The 17,102-nt window shown below is 34.0% G+C and overlaps 2 protein-coding genes across 2 annotated transcripts; one reads left to right on the top strand and one right to left on the bottom strand.

Annotated features, from left to right (window-relative positions):
- Positions 1–10,036: 10,036 nt before the first annotated feature.
- LOC134855989 (uncharacterized) lies at positions 10,037–13,226 on the bottom strand. Its single transcript, XM_063872355.1, has 3 exons — positions 13,215–13,226; positions 10,878–11,015; positions 10,037–10,540 (listed from the first exon to the last, which is right to left on the bottom strand). Exon 3 carries the CDS (start codon positions 10,470–10,472, stop codon positions 10,137–10,139), a length of 336 nt encoding a protein of 111 aa, XP_063728425.1. The 5' UTR covers positions 10,473–10,540; positions 10,878–11,015; positions 13,215–13,226; the 3' UTR covers positions 10,037–10,136.
- On the top strand, positions 11,921–16,257 carry LOC134855988 (neurogenic differentiation factor 1-like). Its single transcript, XM_063872354.1, has 3 exons — positions 11,921–12,475; positions 14,871–15,131; positions 15,474–16,257. The coding sequence occupies exons 2-3, from the start codon at positions 14,875–14,877 to the stop codon at positions 16,228–16,230; spliced, it is 1,014 nt and encodes a 337-aa protein (XP_063728424.1). The 5' UTR covers positions 11,921–12,475; positions 14,871–14,874; the 3' UTR covers positions 16,231–16,257.
- Positions 16,258–17,102: the final 845 nt, after the last annotated feature.

Here is a 17,102-nt window from a genome sequence, read left to right as displayed (position 1 = left end):
TGTTGGGATAGACCCCAAGAAATTTGACTCATTTTGGTAAATGTTATTCTAAGGAAAATTGATATAATGACGTAGATTTGGTTTCACTTTTGTACGTAATATTAAAAAATGGGGATTAAAACCTGTTAATTGAGACAAGTTTTAGACTTTGATGCCTAAATTGCGATTTAAACTTTAGAACAATTCCCTTAAAAGAAAGACTCAAATTTAGTTCAAAAATTTGGACTCAAATGAATTAACACGTGCTGTTATCTTTCCGATGTTAATTAGGACTGTAAAAGATTACATTAATTGTGTGCCAAATCGACACAGGTCAAACTGGTATATAGGGCACATTAGTATAGGGTATATTAGTATAGGGTAGATTAGTATAGGGTAGATTGGTATAGGGTAGGTTGGTATGTCGGGTATAATAGTATAGGGTAGATTGGTATAGGGTAGTTTGGAATAGGGTAGATTGTCCTGCCACCGTGCTACTTGCACAGTAACCGGCTATCTTTGTTTAATTAAGTATGTAGTACTAATAATTCATATTATTATATTTTCATATGAAAGGATATATTGTGGAAAAGTTTCATTGGACGAGCATGCGTATCAAATAAATAATTGTTTTCTGTAAATGAATTGTTAAATCACAACTTAATCATTTTTGCAATGGCGGTTATTGGATCGAATTAAGGGTAACTCAAATATTAAATCCTATCTTCATCAATCTGCATCAAGTTGGGCTTGTGGGGGGATATTGTACTGTTACAACTAAATCGAATAAATAGGGTTGTTCTCAATTCAAGTTCTAGAACAATTTCGCCTCACGGTCTATGGGTATCTAATGTTGTGTGCAAGAGTTTTTTGAGGGGAATTTTTCTGAAAATGTAGACTTTTATTCTCAATTCAAGTAGTAGAAAGTCAACCATTTCAAGTTTTTGAACTCTGCGAAACTTTATTTCAAGTTTTTGAACTCTGCGAAACTTTATTTCAAGTTTTTGAACTCGGCGAAACTCTATGACCAGGTTTGGAAAAATTGTAGCAGCAAGCAAATTGTTAGAAGAAAAGCTGTATTTGAGTTTTTTGAGCTGTTTTGACAAAAACGTGTGTTTTTGACGCCCATTTCCCCTCCAATGGATGCAGCAAATCAGTACCATATGTACGGACCCTTTGCTCATTAAGGGCATTGAATTGCTAATAAAGGGGGGGGTGAACGCCTCTCTCTCTAACTCCGCTTTTGTTACATCATAAATTCAGACAGGAAATTGCCTTAAACTTCATATTAGTTCCAATCATTCACTTTATGATTCGACGGAGTGGTTCGGTGGTGCGTAATAACTAGCTAATTAACAAGACGCGTCAACTGATTTGAATAAAAATCCCTAATTTCAACGTGAAATAAAAAAAGTTTTCATTTGCCTTTTTGATGATTTTGGTGTAAAGGTGTTCGACTAGGTATACCAGAAACTGAAAAAAAAATTAGATCTTTTTGAAAACGAGTTACTATTTTGTTTTATAAATTTTATCACTCTTCACTAATTATTTTCCCTAAACGTAAAGAGAACACAGATAAAATTATAGTCAGGGGTCACTAGAAGCACCAAAATCAATCGAAATTTTCTTCTTTGGATTATTTGAGATAATTTGACAAGAATCAGGTTTCAGTTGCTGAAACTAATTAAATTGAGGCTGCAAAAGCTGCAAATTTTCAAAAGACTTCAAATAACATATTAAATTTCATGAAATTCGATCTCAGCTAATCACATAAAAACATCTCGATGTAAAATCAAATTTTGGATATTGTCGCGATCTCCAAAAATCAACGCCCTTTATGGATCTTCAATGCCGCTATCGAACACGCAAAGTTCCTCGTGTTGCTTTGGTACTTCAAAATGTCTGTCGACAATTGGAGCAATGTGGGTCTCACATTTACCTTTTGTCGATTGAGGGCCCGATTAATCGCCGACCGGCAAGGAAGAGCTAATTAAACTGCTTTTTCTTCGGACACAGACTGCAGGCCATTTGCTATAATGATGTTATTTACTGGTACTTGCTGAATTTTCATGTCCTGTTCCAATTTGTGCACGAGAAGTCTTGCACCTGAACGACCTGGAAATATTTCGTGAGTGTTTTCATTTCAACAGGAAATAAGATCGGTATCTCGGGTTATTGCTGTCGTTTTGCATATATTCGATCCCATCTTGAATACTTCCAGTGAATGTTTCCATTCTTTATTTCCTGTTTTTTTTTGTAAACTCATGGCCACCAATTACAAGCGTTCTCCAATTCTGTTGGGATAGACCCCAAGAAATTCGACTCATTTTGGTAAATGTTATTCTAAGGAAAATTGATATAATGACGTAGATTTGGTTTCACTTTTGTACGTAATATTGAAAAATGGGGATTAAAACCTGTTAATTGAGACAAGTTTTAAACTTTGATGCCTAAATTGCGATTTAATCTTTAGAACAATTCCCTTAAAAGAAAGACTCAAATTTAGTTCAAAAATTTGGACTCAAATGAATTAACACGTGCTGTTATCTTTCCGATGTTAATTAGGACTGTAAAAGATTACATTAATTGTGTGCCAAATTGACACAGGTCAAACTGGTATATAGGGCACATTAGTATAGGGTATATTAGTATAGGGTAGATTAGTATAGGGTAGATTGGTATAGGGTAGGTTGGTATGTCGGGTATAATAGTATAGGGTAGATTGGTATAGGGTAGTTTGGAATAGGGTAGATTGTCCTGCCACCGTGCTACTTGCACAGTAACCGGCTATCTTTGTTTAATTAAGTATGTAGTACTAATAATTCATATTATTATATTTTCATATGAAAGGATATATTGTGGAAAAGTTTCATTGGACGAGCCTGCGTATCAAATAAATCATTGTTTTCTGTAAATGAATTGTTAAATCACAACCTAATCATTTTTGCAATGGCGGTTATTGGATCGAATTAAGGGTAACTCAAATATTAAATCCTATCTTCATCAATCTGCATCAAGTTGGGCTTGTGGGGGGATATTGTACTGTTACAACTAAATCGAATAAATAGGGTTGTTCTCAATTCAAGTTCTAGAAAAATTTCGCCTCACGGTCTATGGGTATCTAATGTTGTGTGCAAGAGTTTTTTGAGGGGAATTTTTCTGAAAATGTAGACTTTTATTCTCAATTCAAGTAGTAGAAAGTCAACCATTTCAAGTTTTTGAACTCTGCGAAACTTTATTTCAAGTTTTTGAACTCTGCGAAACTTTATTTCAAGTTTTTGAACTCGGCGAAACTCTATGACCAGGTTTGGAAAAATTGTAGCAGCAAGCAAATTGTTAGAAGAAAAGCTGTATTTGAGTTTTTTGAGCTGTTTTGACAAAAACGTGTGTTTTTGACGCCCATTTCCCCTCCAATGGATGCAGCAAATCAGTACCATATGTACGGACCCTTTGCTCATTAAGGGCATTGAATTGCTAATAAAGGGGGGGGGGGTGAACGCCTCTCTCTCTAACTCCGCTTTTGTTACATCATAAATTCAGACAGGAAATTGCCTTAAACTTCATATTAGTTCCAATCATTCACTTTATGATTCGACGGAGTGGTTCGGTGGTGCGTAATAACTAGCTAATTAACAAGACGCGTCAACTGATTTGAATAAAAATCCCTAATTTCAACGTGAAATAAAAAAAGTTTTCATTTGCCTTTTTGATGATTTTGGTGTAAAGGTGTTCGACTAGGTATACCAGAAACTGAAAAAAAAATTAGATCTTTTTGAAAACGAGTTACTATTTTGTTTTATAAATTTTATCACTCTTCACTAATTATTTTCCCTAAACGTAAAGAGAACACAGATAAAATTATAGTCAGGGGTCACTAGAAGCACCAAAATCAATCGAAATTTTCTTCTTTGGATTATTTGAGATAATTTGACAAGAATCAGGTTTCAGTTGCTGAAACTAATTAAATTGAGGCTGCAAAAGCTGCAAATTTTCAAAAGACTTCAAATAACATATTAAATTTCATGAAATTCGATCTCAGCTAATCACATAAAAACATATAACTAAAATTTGAGAGTTTAAATTTTTTTAAAGATTTTTGATCAACAAATTCATCCGAATCAGATTTTGTTTTGTATAGTTTGGTGTCAACTACTTTAGCGCTTCAATTTCTGTTGCAAATGCTTGCTATGTTTTCTTAAATCAAAAAAAAACTTTTTTTAACCCTTCGGCTTTTTAACCTCGATGTGTTTGCTGGCTATTTTTCAACGAAAGATTCCTATTTTGTTGATGTTTTTCAGGTGTACAAGCTCGCACGAACTTTTTTCATTGTGTCAAGCACAGTGGCAATAATCCGGCTGCCCAAAAATGTGATCCAGCTTCTAATCCTCACTCTGCCAGACAACAGTCCCTTCAACAAGGGCGCCCCCTTTTACCTCTTCTGGAACTGGGGGGTGCTCATGCCCTATCTATCTTCAGCAGTCACTCCCTGGGTCTACATCATCATGTCACCCTTCATGAACAAACCCATCCGTGATCAGCGTGAAAACGTGCGAAAGCTCAGCACAATGCTCGTGAAAAACCAAAAGATTTCACGCTGCCATGAGTATATAGATGGCTTGAACACAAACGGAACGCCAAAACATTTACTGAATGTGCAAAAACGATCGGACAACGAGGAAACCAACTTCTAAAAATTGTCTCATTTGTATCATCATTGTATCAAAAAAACGAAAACTCAAAAAAATGACCTTGCAAATGAAATCGACTGAGCCTATATCAGAAATCGTAATTCTTAGTCAAAATGTTTTGCATATTTTTCAACAAGATGCTCTTATTTATTTTTTAGATTGTTTATTTTCCCTCGAACATTTCTATTTTGTGTCAAACTAAATGCTATAATTAGAATTGAGTTGATTGATCGTTTGATGTTAAATGTGATGTGTTAGTAAAAGTTATATTCAACGTTTAATCCTAAATACTTTCAGTGTTAATCGAGTAATTTTCATCGAAATTATTGATCGAGTAAAAACGTTTCGCAGTTCTTTGGAGTGTTTTTTTTTTCAATTGAGATTGTTTTTAACAAGACTGTAACTAATGCTTGCCTGTAAAAACTTTGTGCAGTCAATCATCCAATCTGGAGTTTTAGTTTATGCAAACACCGACAAAATCAAATTGTTAGTAATGGAAACCAAAAAATATAATATTTTATTTATAAGCGCAGGATCGATTCAATTACTGAATTTATGCATGAAAGTTATGTAGCGACCGATAAATTTTTGCGTACGAAATTTTGAATTTAACCAGAAAAATTATCTGACAAAAAATTCAAGTTGATCCATTGAGATATGCCATAACTGATCAAGAGCTAAACACGATATTTAAAAAAAAAACTCAAATAAAAAATAGTTGTAAGAATAAACTCAACAGAGGTTCGATTAGAATTGGGTCAGTTTGAGGGGCTCTGTTTCATTTGAAATGTTTCAATCATGAAAATTTGAAGAAAAAAAAACTTCTTGGGAAATACGGTTTTTTTGGGCATGATTTGAGGTTATTTTTTTGAAAATGTAAACATTTTGTTTCTTTTGGCTTCTAGGTAGTGCGTAGAAAAGATTACCCGAAAAAACATTAAATTGTTTTTCAAGATGAGGATTGAAAGAAGGGTAAAAAGAGAATTACCTTTAAGTGTTTAGCAGTAAATCATTTCCTTGGATCTCAGAGTTTAACTTTTTTTTGCTCTGCGCTTAATGATCCACCTGAAAACAGGCCGAGCTGGCCTATTGGTGTTCTCGCATGCAACTCAGATTTGTATGTTAAACTTCAATACTTACCTTGGTAACTAGATATCGCTTTGAAACAATTTTTTATTTCTCTGCTATTATGATTATTATGATTAGCTTGAGACTTTTTTTCCCAATCAACCAATTTGTATAAGAAAGTAAACCCATCCAAATGGCCCCAAATTCAATACTTTCAACAACTTGGAATTCCAGATTTCTTTCGTGACTCGATAGAAAAAATGTAGTTCGCCAAAATCTTAATATGAAACACCGCAAAAAAATTTCTGAATTTTCTGTCCGCAAAAATGAGTTAATCAGCTAATTTTAACAATTCAAAGGACGAAACTGCTCCAAATTGGATAAAAAATCTGGTTTTCAAATGCCTCTCGAGTTTTTCTTCTAGAAAATGCACTATTAGAGCTTCACTGCAAAAAAAATAGGTTTTAATAAATAAAACTTTTTTCCATCTTCATAAATATTCCCGTATGGTTCCTGGTAACGAATTGCTATATGACGAATTAAATCAACGGTTAAACCTTTTGTGATTTTTTCACTTTGAAACAAATCTCCCAATTTCCAAAGGAAAATTTTCACAGAAAAACGTCTTTTCTTTTGACTTTCTCATAGAAAAGGAAGGCAAACTAAATTCAAAAAAAAAAAATTTCTGACACATCTTGATAAAAATTGTGGAATAAACAATGGAAGGTTTTCGAAATGAAAAGTTTTTCACGACTGTTTTTCTAATTTCTTTGCAATTGTTTAGAAAAGAATAAATAAAAGTCGCAGCGCCCAAATTTGAATTTTTTTGGTAATATAAAATACAGTATTGGTTTAAAGACTCTCTTTTTTGTCGCCGAACTTGTCATTGAATTGTTTGAATTTTTTATTGATTTAGTTGCACATCAAAAATGTACATTAGGGCCATTAAATGCGTCTTTTTGGGCTGTTTTTTTGAATTTACCAAAATTAAATTATTAAAAGTTCAACCGATTGTTGCAGTATCAGCCAGCAATATGAAAATTGGTGGTCAAAACAATATGACAGAAGTAGACTTATAGCAAAAACATTCAGTAAGGATTTATTTCATAATTCAAAATGACAAATCACACAGGTTTGTCAAAACTTTTTGTTCTTTTCCGGAAACACTTTCTTCTCATTTGAAATTAAGACAGCGTTACAAAATTTTTACTGCCCCTTCAGTCTTTGAAAAAATTTTGATAGGTAAAATGATGAATTGAGAAATTTTATCAAGTTTTTTTTTGGGAAAAACCTCTATGCTATGTTGATATGTTAAACTCGAAGTAATGTATTTAGCTTCCTGTCAGTTAACAAAGAGACCAATTAATTTACCTCAATTAAATCTGAATTGATTTCCGAATCAGGTTGAACTGCTGCTTACACGTTAGCTCAAAACTTATCTAGCTTCAGTTATCCCAGATTTAACAAATTGGTTAATTAAAACCATCAAATCAAAACAATTTTTTACAACAGGTAAACATAGTTTTAATATTAGGCTCAAAGTTTTAATAACTTTCAAAGAACTTAAATTTTATGAAAAATTGGCGAGTTAAGCAGTCAAAGTTGTCTGAAGTCGAAATTGTCATTTTCTTTCAAAATCGGATTGATAAAAAAGCGAAAAAAGCAGCGTATTGGCTGGACTTACAAAATTGGCAAAACTGTTTTAGTCATTAAAAGAATAAATCTCTAACTTTTCAAAAATAGTTGAAAAAAGGGAGAAATAGAAGCAACAATTAAAATATACATTTAACCAGATTTCCGGTTAGATCAAAATTCCTAATATACAACGCAGCTATAGACTATTACAACACTGCTCGCATCAGCGAAAATCCCCTCAACAATCCGACAACCCAGTAAACTGTTCCTTATGTTTTATCAAGAAAATTTGTTAAAACATTTAGTTTAAAAAGTTTTTTTGTGCGATCATGATTTTATTATTTTTATAATTTAATTTCATTTTCATTGCACAAAGTATTCATTCAAATTTTTTAGATTTACTTTAAGTGTACCCAAACATATTGTCAAGAAAAGTGAATGGCTTTTTTCAGAGATCAATTTTGATAAATTATGTTTTATCAATATCTTGCCTCAGTTGAAACTGTAATGGCTTCTGAGCAAGATTAAGTCGCCTTTTCCACCGCGTAGAACCAAAACTATACACAGAGGCCAAGCTGAGCTTTGTACCATTTGCGATACAGAAAGCCAACGAATCTTAAAGAAGGGGAAAAAACAACACCCCCAAGTATCACATGTTAGTCTCAAATGAAACTCATTTTTACTAAAAACAACTTTTTGCAAAAAATGATGACCAAAATTAAAATGTTATTAAAAAAATCAAGAGTGGTAGCCATGCAGACAAAACGGAGAAATTGGTCATAAAAATCCAAGAGTGCGATTTTTCAAAATCAAGAAAAAAACGGAAAAAATGGTCAAAAAAATTGATGTGCCATAAGTTTGAATCAATTATCAGCGTAAAGTTTTACAGAATTGCTAGGAATTAAACAAAAATAAAATAAGACAAATTAATCCAAAATACTGAGCTGGCAAACCTACGGTCGTCTATATTAGGAAAAAAAACGGAAAATCTTGATAACCTTAAGGGTAAAAGAAACAATGTACATATAGAAGTAATCTTAAAAAATACAGTAGTCAAGAAAACCAGCCAAAATGAACAATTGAAAAAAAAGTATCTGAAAATTAAAAGCAAAAATTGAATAAAAACTTTTGTAGTTAATTTGAGATCTGATAGCACTCAAAGTCTCCGAAATCCGATAATTTTGCAGAAAAAATCATTCCACATAATTATATAGTCTAGAAAACTTTTAAAGCAAAATAAAAATTAAGGGACAAAAAAATACTTTTGAAAATTATAACAAAAAACGCAAATAAACGCATGACTTCCATTACCTTCACCAAAAGCAGATAATGAAAACAGCATGCCGCTCAAGAAAAATCGAAAACTTTTTTTATAATTTTTAAGTTTTTTTCCGAGAAATTTGGAAAAGTATTTTAAAACTTCATAAAACTTCAATTTTACCTCATTTAAGTTGAGTGAATACAAAAAAAAAACCATGTGTAAATTCAAAAAACTTCAGGAAAAATTATAAGGGCAAGCATAATAAATCCAAAACAGGTCGCTCAAAGCAAATAACGAAGGTTTCGGCCAAAAATGATAAGCGAACTAGAAAGCCAAAAATTGATTTCGAAAATTTCAAAAAAATAGTGTCAGTTTTTATCAGTAATTTTTCTGAAAATTTTTATGAAAGGTTAAAAAATGCGATTCAGAAGTTTTTCGTTGGAGTTCAAATGTGTCTTATTAGAGTTCATTTCTTATAAAATCAACAAAAATTAATAGAATGAAAATATTAGGAAAAAAAGACGACAGAATTGAAGTCGACCAAACGCCGCGTATTATCTGCATGCAGCTAATACATTTACCACATTATTAAGCATCCATTCATGCACTTTTTACCATGTGACTATTCTGAGAAAAAAGTTGTTTACGGAAAAAAAAGTTTGGCACCCGATTTCAATATCATTGCTTATCGCAAGGGTAGTAAAATTGGCCAAATTGGCATTTTTTGTTTGCTTTCAAATGTTTAAAAAAAGATGATACACAAAGTTTATATGTATATTTTGATTTCAGGGTATCAATAGCATTCGATATCAATAGCATTGGTCTCAAAACTTAAAAGTTCAAGCTTTATCTTGAGAAATAAACAACCACCTCGAGCACAAGTTTTAGTCACTGTTTTGACATCAAAAATCTAAAAATCAAACTAAAAATCAAGGCTTTTCTGAATTGTATACTATACTTTCCAATCAAATAGTTATATTTGACGGTTTAAATTTTTTTTGTAGGAAATTGAACACTTTGAAACTATTCGTTTGTTGGACGGTTTTTGGCAAAGAGTTAAAATTTGTTCAAAAAAAATTTTTTGTGAACAATTTTTTGCTGTGAAAAAATTTAGAAGAAAAAATTTTTCATTCTTTTTGACCAGAACTTCATACAGCTTTGTATATGGCGTCACATTTTTGTCTGAGGGTCAACTTGAGTTATTGCACAAAAACATTCGTGTAAGAAGTAATTACATCTGTTGGATCAATTGAGCAATCCCCCCATTCCCGCTATGGCTTAAGATAGCTCAATAGCTCAATAGGTAATTGAGGCATGTTTATAACCACTTGGAAACATTTTACGTGGTATGAAATTATAAGCCCGATTATCCAACGAATGTGATCGCCAACGCACGTGGAACACCAAAATTCAAAAGTTTGCTCAAATGATCTCATCTGTTTTCTGAAAATTATAAATTGAGCAAAAAGATCATAAAAAACAAGAATTCAAAAGACTACGTTTTTTTAGTCTTTCCCATTGTGACATTGCCATCTGTTTGTCGGGTACAAAGATGTCGCCCTTACTGGTGTCAACTGAAGGAGCCTCTGCCTCGCTTTCCAAGCTACTGTTCCATCATCATCTGCATCCCGTACCAAAATCCACGCATATTTCTTCACACTCTCGTAACTGTGAAAACGTGAAACACTTTTGTCGATCACGTGACAAGCGTAGAGGATGATGTATTCGTCTTTCAAGTAGTCGACAACGTGAACATTTAGCTCGTTCATAGCTCCTGTGATTTCTTCGTCGAAGTTGAAGCGTAAGAGGGATGTCCCATTGGCTAAGTACTCTTTACGCATTGTGCCGTACTGGTAACTATTAGGGAAAAATATGTTATCGGAAACAATTTCGAAGTCGATGCTAGCATCTAAAATATTGCAAACAAGATTTTTTGTCTGGATTTTGCTAACGCGGCCGCGGCGATCAAAATATGATGACACCGCAGCTTTTTGTATAGAAAGTAAGCGTGCGCAAAGTTTTTGGGCGTAGGGCTGCAATTTTTTTGCTGGAACCTCAGAATCACACATTTTTACGCATAAGAATCGCTCATTTTGTAAAAAATGACAAACAAAACTGAACCCCCCCCCCTCCCCCAACAATTCTGCAACCTACTGCACATGGTAAGGGTAAATTGATTGCAACTAATTTAGAATCCAAAAATTATGATCAAAAACTAAGCTACGAGCCAAAAGCTGAAAACATACCATTTAAGGTATCTCCAAGTCCGAGGCTAAACTCAAACTGAACACACGAGTACCAGTTCTCCAGAGGGAAGTAAGTTCGTTCCGTCTCGAACCACTTGCCGAGTAGCTCGAATTCACTGATGTCTAGACTTTGAAACCCTTCGGGGAAACAAGCGTTCCTATTTCCCGTTTCCCCAATATGTATTTGGGAAATAATTAGAATCACCGTTGTCAACGTGTGAAAAACATAGAGTTTCATTTTTCTTTTTTAAATTGTAAAAATGAAATTGTAGTTTATAAATTTGAGGTTTTCTGAAACTGTTTTTATTTGAAAATTGAGCAACTATCGAGCAATATTGCAAAGTGAGTCTTTGAAGTTGAAGGCCGAAGTGAGCCAGTTATTATTTATGCTTGAACCCGAAGTTCAGCAAACTATTCAGTCAAAAAGTTTGTTTGACTTTGATGAGCCTACCCTACTGTTTACAAAACAATGTGATGTAACTCAAATAAATTATTCGACCTTTCGTAATTGTATAATTTGATAGAGGTCAACGAATTTAGAGTTTATGGAAATATAAATTTACTTGCTGTAAAAAGGTCGACAAAATTCTGATTCAATCAAGAACCGGTTTTTTATCGGACCCAAAATTTTGATCAAATTATGACCTTTGTTCGGAAAATGAGACGTGAACACAACTGAAGGGGCATTCAAAACTTACTGAGTCCAAAAGATTATATAAGCTTGAGATTAAATATTACTGTGCAACTCAAGGAAAAAACTATCACCAAAATTAGGTTATATCTATAAGTTTTTTATGGATCTGGCGAACATATGGGTTAAATAATGGTATTATGAAACAGCTCCTTGACAAGAACCATCCTAGGAAACCTTTCTGGCTTGTTAACCGTTTTTGTGTCATCCGTATATTTAGTATGATTGAAGAATCCGAAAAGACTCTAAAAGTTATTGTTTGACAAATGTCTAAAAAATTGCTGCAAATAGCTGATTTTATAAAAAAACATTTTTTTCCTCTTTTTATTCCCCCATTAAATATTATGACAGATGTATTCAGAAGCAAAGTATAATTTGAGTAGATTAAAATAGAGCTTTGTTTTGCAATCGAGTTGATTTTGACAGTGATAAAATTGGATTATCAGCCTATTGACGGGATCTAATGTGCATTACAGTATGAAAAGGGGTTAAAGAGAGGGGGTGAATTTCAGGTAAATTTCTACTCTGCAATTTGATGCTTTGTTTCTCCCCCGAGTACACTTAACTCGACACTTGTGATTACGAGGTTATTATTTCACGCATAACTTTTCCCAACTTCAGGTCTCAAGGGTCAAATTGTGAAAAAATGGGCCACTTTAGCGCTCGCGAGCTAATATCACATTGATTATATTTTATGGTTGAACACTTAACTAAAAATAACAATAGCTCGAGTGGAAAAATTGGTGAACAAAAATAAACAAAAAAGGCGAATTGACGAAGCCAGAATTTTCAGCTGGAACCAAAAAAAGTCCGGCAGTTATTCAAGGGTTACAAAAACATCTGGATCAAATCAGCAACCAGCAGCAGTTTTGAATATTTATCATTGATAGATAGTTCGTAAATTAAGGTAAGTTTTCAAGTTTGAAAGCAAATTTTAACTTCCTCTTGGAGATTTTTTGCGATTTTCCAAAACTATCCATGTGATCCTTTTCTTGCTATTGTTTGATCAGAATAAGATTATCCATAGAAAAAGCTTTCTAAAAAGTTGTTAACATATCAGAGCAAACTACTCGAATAAACATTTTTGTATGTTGATGAAATTTTCTACCTAAATTCTGTCAGCTTTCTTTTTTTTCAGTCGGAGTTGTTTCGAATCAAAAACTCAAAAAAATCAAGTTTGCTCTGCTATTTAGTCAATTTAACCAATTCAGCGACAAAAAATGTCTCAGATAGGAAGAAGCGGACGCTCACTGCGCCTTGCGGGTGCTTTTTGGGTTGCAAACTTCAGCGGCTGCATTTTTTTTAGAGAATGTTAGACATAAACAAAACCCCTCCCCGCATCCCCTTACCACGGATTTTTTTTTGCTTAACGGCCCCAAAACTTGATGTTTCTGGTAGTTGCAGCTTGGAAATTAAGTATTAAATCTTTGAATCTATTTTGTTCAAAAAAATAAAACCCGATGGAAAATTATTTTTTAGAACGTTTTTTGTTTGTTTTTGAGTTAGATAATGAAGGAAAAAAACGATTCCCCAGATTTGTTTTCTCAGGAGTTCTTCTGCTATCAGTTACTTCCTTCTCTTGATTGCACTCTTGATGAACTTCAAGAGGGCAATCAACAGGACAGGAGAAAGTTGATTTCAATTACAGGAAGTTTTCCTTCTCTTCCCTCTTCGTTTAATCTAAGAAAAAGTTGATTATGGGAGGTAAAATTGAAGATTTTTTTGTGAGGATGCAAAAACACTATTGATAAACTACTATGACGTTCTTTTTTACTCTATGCGCAAGAACCAAATAACTGCGTGAACTTTTACTTATCAAATGACGCTCTTTTGTAATATTTTTGCTCTGAAACGCCTTTTGAACTAAACAAAACGACCTGTAGTTTAATGATCCACTTAAAAACACCAATTAATCAAAGTTTTGATATTGTATCTATTTAAGAGTTCAACTATTAAAATGTTGGCTCCATTCATCCCAACTTCATAACCACAAGAGTGCTTTGAGCAATCTAATTTGTAAATCAATTTTCACAAAGAGGAAGTTACCGAAAAGAAATGCTTGAACTTTTGGAAAAGGCTTCTTGGCTTCATTTAAAAAGCGAGCAATTTTCATCATTAACCTAAAAAAGCATGCGGCAAAAATATATTTCAATAATGAAATATCACCATTCAAATTACTGATTCTTAATTAACTTTCATTGGATCTATTTAACAATCTCTCCCCCCCCCCCCGCCTTTCAAGAAAGGAGGGGGGGGGGGGGAGATGGGAGATTGTTAAGTAGATTACTTGCAGCGAATTTTCGACCAATCAGAATGCAACAAAATTCGAACTTACATACAACGCTCAAGTTTTTATTTACAGGGGTTGAGATTCTTAAGTAGATGGGGGGATTGTTAAGTAGATCCTTTTCATTATATGAATTCCGAAGTTGTTCAGCGAAGGTTGTGAAAAGTAGTTCGTGTGTTTAATTAATGGTATTAGGTCAAAGTTTGACGCAATATCAATACTTTAACACACGTACTGTTTTTTTTTCACTTATAACTAGGTATCAACGCTGTTTTTTTCTAGAGATTCCAAGCAAGCAAAAACCCTTTATAACTCAAACACAAAAAAGGTGGTTCAAAATAGCTATTTTTGTCATGAACCTTACAAGACCTAACAAGATAGCCCATCTTCGTCAACTAGTGCGAGCTAATTTATTGTGCTTGAAAAATGTGGTTCAAAACGGGAAGGTCTAAAATAGCTATTTTTGTCATGAACCTTACAAGACCTAACAAGATAGCCCATCTTCGTCAACTAGTGCGAGCTAATTTATTGTGCTTGAAAAATGTGGTTCAAAACGGGAAGGTCTAAAATAGCTATTTTTGTCATGAACCTTACAAGACCTAACAAGATAGCCCATCTTCGTCAACTAGTGCGAGCTAATTTATTGTGCTTGAAAAATGTGGTTCAAAACGGGAAGGTCTAAAATAGCTATTTTTGTCATGAACCTTACAAGACCTAACAAGATAGCCCATTTTTGTCAACTAGTGCGAGCTAATTTATTGTGCTTGAAAAATGTGGTTCAAAACGGGAAGGTCTAAAATAGCTATTTTTATCATGAACCTTACAAGACCTAACAAGATAGCCCATCTTCGTCAACTAGGGCGTGCTCTTATTGAGTTTGAATTCAAACCAAAGTTTTGACTCAGAAAGAAAGGTGATAAAATCTAAATAAAGGGGTCAAAAGCACTTCCCCGAACAGCTCAAATGATGGTCGGATATTTCACAGCAGATCAGCTAATTTTGTTTGGTTTCTTAGCAAAATGTCATCCTTTCTGACCAAATCGCACAGTCAAAAACAGGCCATCATGAGAGACCTGCTGAAGAACTTCGACCGACTACAGAGCATGAGTGACGAAGAGATCCAGACACTGCTCGGAGAAAACGACCCACATTTGAATCCCAATCACCTCGGAGGTGGCAACATTCGGGGCGAACCGGAGGAGACGAAGCCGAAGAAACGAGGGCCGAAGAAGAAGAAACTGACAAAAGCCAGACTGATTAAGCTCAAAGTGCGCAGGTAAGCACACTTTTAGTTTCATTAGTTAAGAGAGCGAAATCTTGATGTGACGTCCAAACCGCTATGATGTTCTTTAGCTGTAAATTAGGGTCATTTTCGCAAAATTAAATGAAATTATTCAAATAATTACTGGAAACTGTTTTCTGACGATTTCGCTGCTGTCAAATATGTATTCGCTGGCACAATTTTGTACCAAGACTACTAGGAAAAAAAGATCTTAATCAGAATTACATGGAACTTGACAAAAAATCAAATTAGAATTTAAAATTAACATTTGCTAACAAAAATTGTTACTCATTAAGGCAGTCATGCTTCGCATGTCATGAAATAATTTAATTTCAGGTCAAAAGCGAACACCCGCGAAAGATCACGCATGCATGGATTAAACAGTGCTCTGGACCAACTGAGAAATGTAATCCCCGGATCGCCTCACGCGACACAAAAACTGTCCAAAATTGAAACTTTAAGACTGGCTAAAAACTACATTAAGGCAATGAGTGATGTCTTAAAAACAAATACAGCGCCAGACGCTTCGGTTTTTGTACAATCATTGTGTGAAGGGCTTTCACTTTCAACCATGCATTTGGTAGCCTCGTGCTATCAAGTTAACCCGAGAATCATTTTCCCGAACATGCAGTTCGTATCAAAGTTTGGGCAAAAAGGTCGGAGGTATGGCCGAGCAGTGGCGGTCGGTAATCATTCGTTAAGCCAGTCAGATTTGAGATCAAACTCCGAAGATCAGCAATGCATGTTCGAATGCCCGACGCCAGATACGAGCTCAAATTGCGACAGCACAAATGAACTAAGTTTGACAAGTCATTTCGGTGCGAACGAGAATCTGTATTCAAAGCCGAGTTTCAGTTTCAACCAATCAAACTTGACAACGCCAAGTTTTTCCCACCACGAGAATCAATTGGCGTCTGTGACTTGTGCATATTCAATGGAGTCTGAAAACTTTCTCGGATTCAGTCCAGAAAACCAGAATGTTTACTGTGCATTGATGTCCAGAGGAAACACTGATTTCAGGAGTTCGTTTCCAAATTTGGAAACCAAGGAGCCTAAATTTCAAAGCGGACCCGATCTATTCAACTTGTTCTGAGTAAAAAAATTCAATAAAAAAACTTATTTTGCTATCAAAACTATTTTCAAGTTTTCTATATTTCTACTGCCATCTTATAATACTTTAACTTAAATTTGAACTACTTTATAAAAATATACTTACAAAAAGAAATAATTTCCGTTTGTTTCATGGGATCGATCAGGCTATCAATGACCAAAGCTAACATATTTGAGCATGGGCGGATCTTGGATCTTTAAAAAATTAAAAAATCAAAAATTTTGTCGACTTTTTAAGGTCAATCAAATTAACTTTTCGGGAGCTCTTAGAACACTATGCAGACCCTGCTATGACTAAAAGTTTGCATTTTTTGGCGCGCTCTTTTCTTCAAAATTAGTACATTTTGAAGCCGAAGAAGGCTTTTTTGAACAATTTTAGGTTTGCTCGGCCGAAAATATTTGATATAACATAATACCAAAGGATGATCCTTTGGTTTGTGAGGGGTCGAAACTTTGATACATGATACAAAACCATCGAAAGTTTATTGCGATTTTAATTTTCTAAATTGACCAAAAGGGCCCATTTCAAACCCCATAATTTAATCAAAAAATGGTCCCACGTGAAGCACATTTTTTTGCCTTCTTTCCACTTTGTTCATGTTTCAGATTTATTTGGTTTTATGTAAGCTTAATTCCACTGGCTGCCTTTTCATGTATCTGATGTAGTTTTCATAGTGAAACGATGAAATTTTCAGAAATTTTCAAAAAGTGGAGCTTTTTATAAAATGTTCTGTTAAAATAAATCCGGACAAACGAAGTCAAAGTCAAAATAATGATAAAATGCTAATTTGACTCCATTTAACTTCGCATGATCTCTGAGCCGGATACTGTCGCCGCCTTTGCAAGACGTTAAAA

This window comes from Symsagittifera roscoffensis, unplaced genomic scaffold (genome assembly GCF_963678635.1).
Source record: "Symsagittifera roscoffensis unplaced genomic scaffold, txSymRosc1.1 SCAFFOLD_694, whole genome shotgun sequence".
Lineage (NCBI taxonomy): Eukaryota > Metazoa > Xenacoelomorpha > Acoela > Convolutidae > Symsagittifera > Symsagittifera roscoffensis.
Note: the sequence above shows the minus strand (reverse complement) of the source record. Positions and strands in the feature narration are given on the sequence as shown.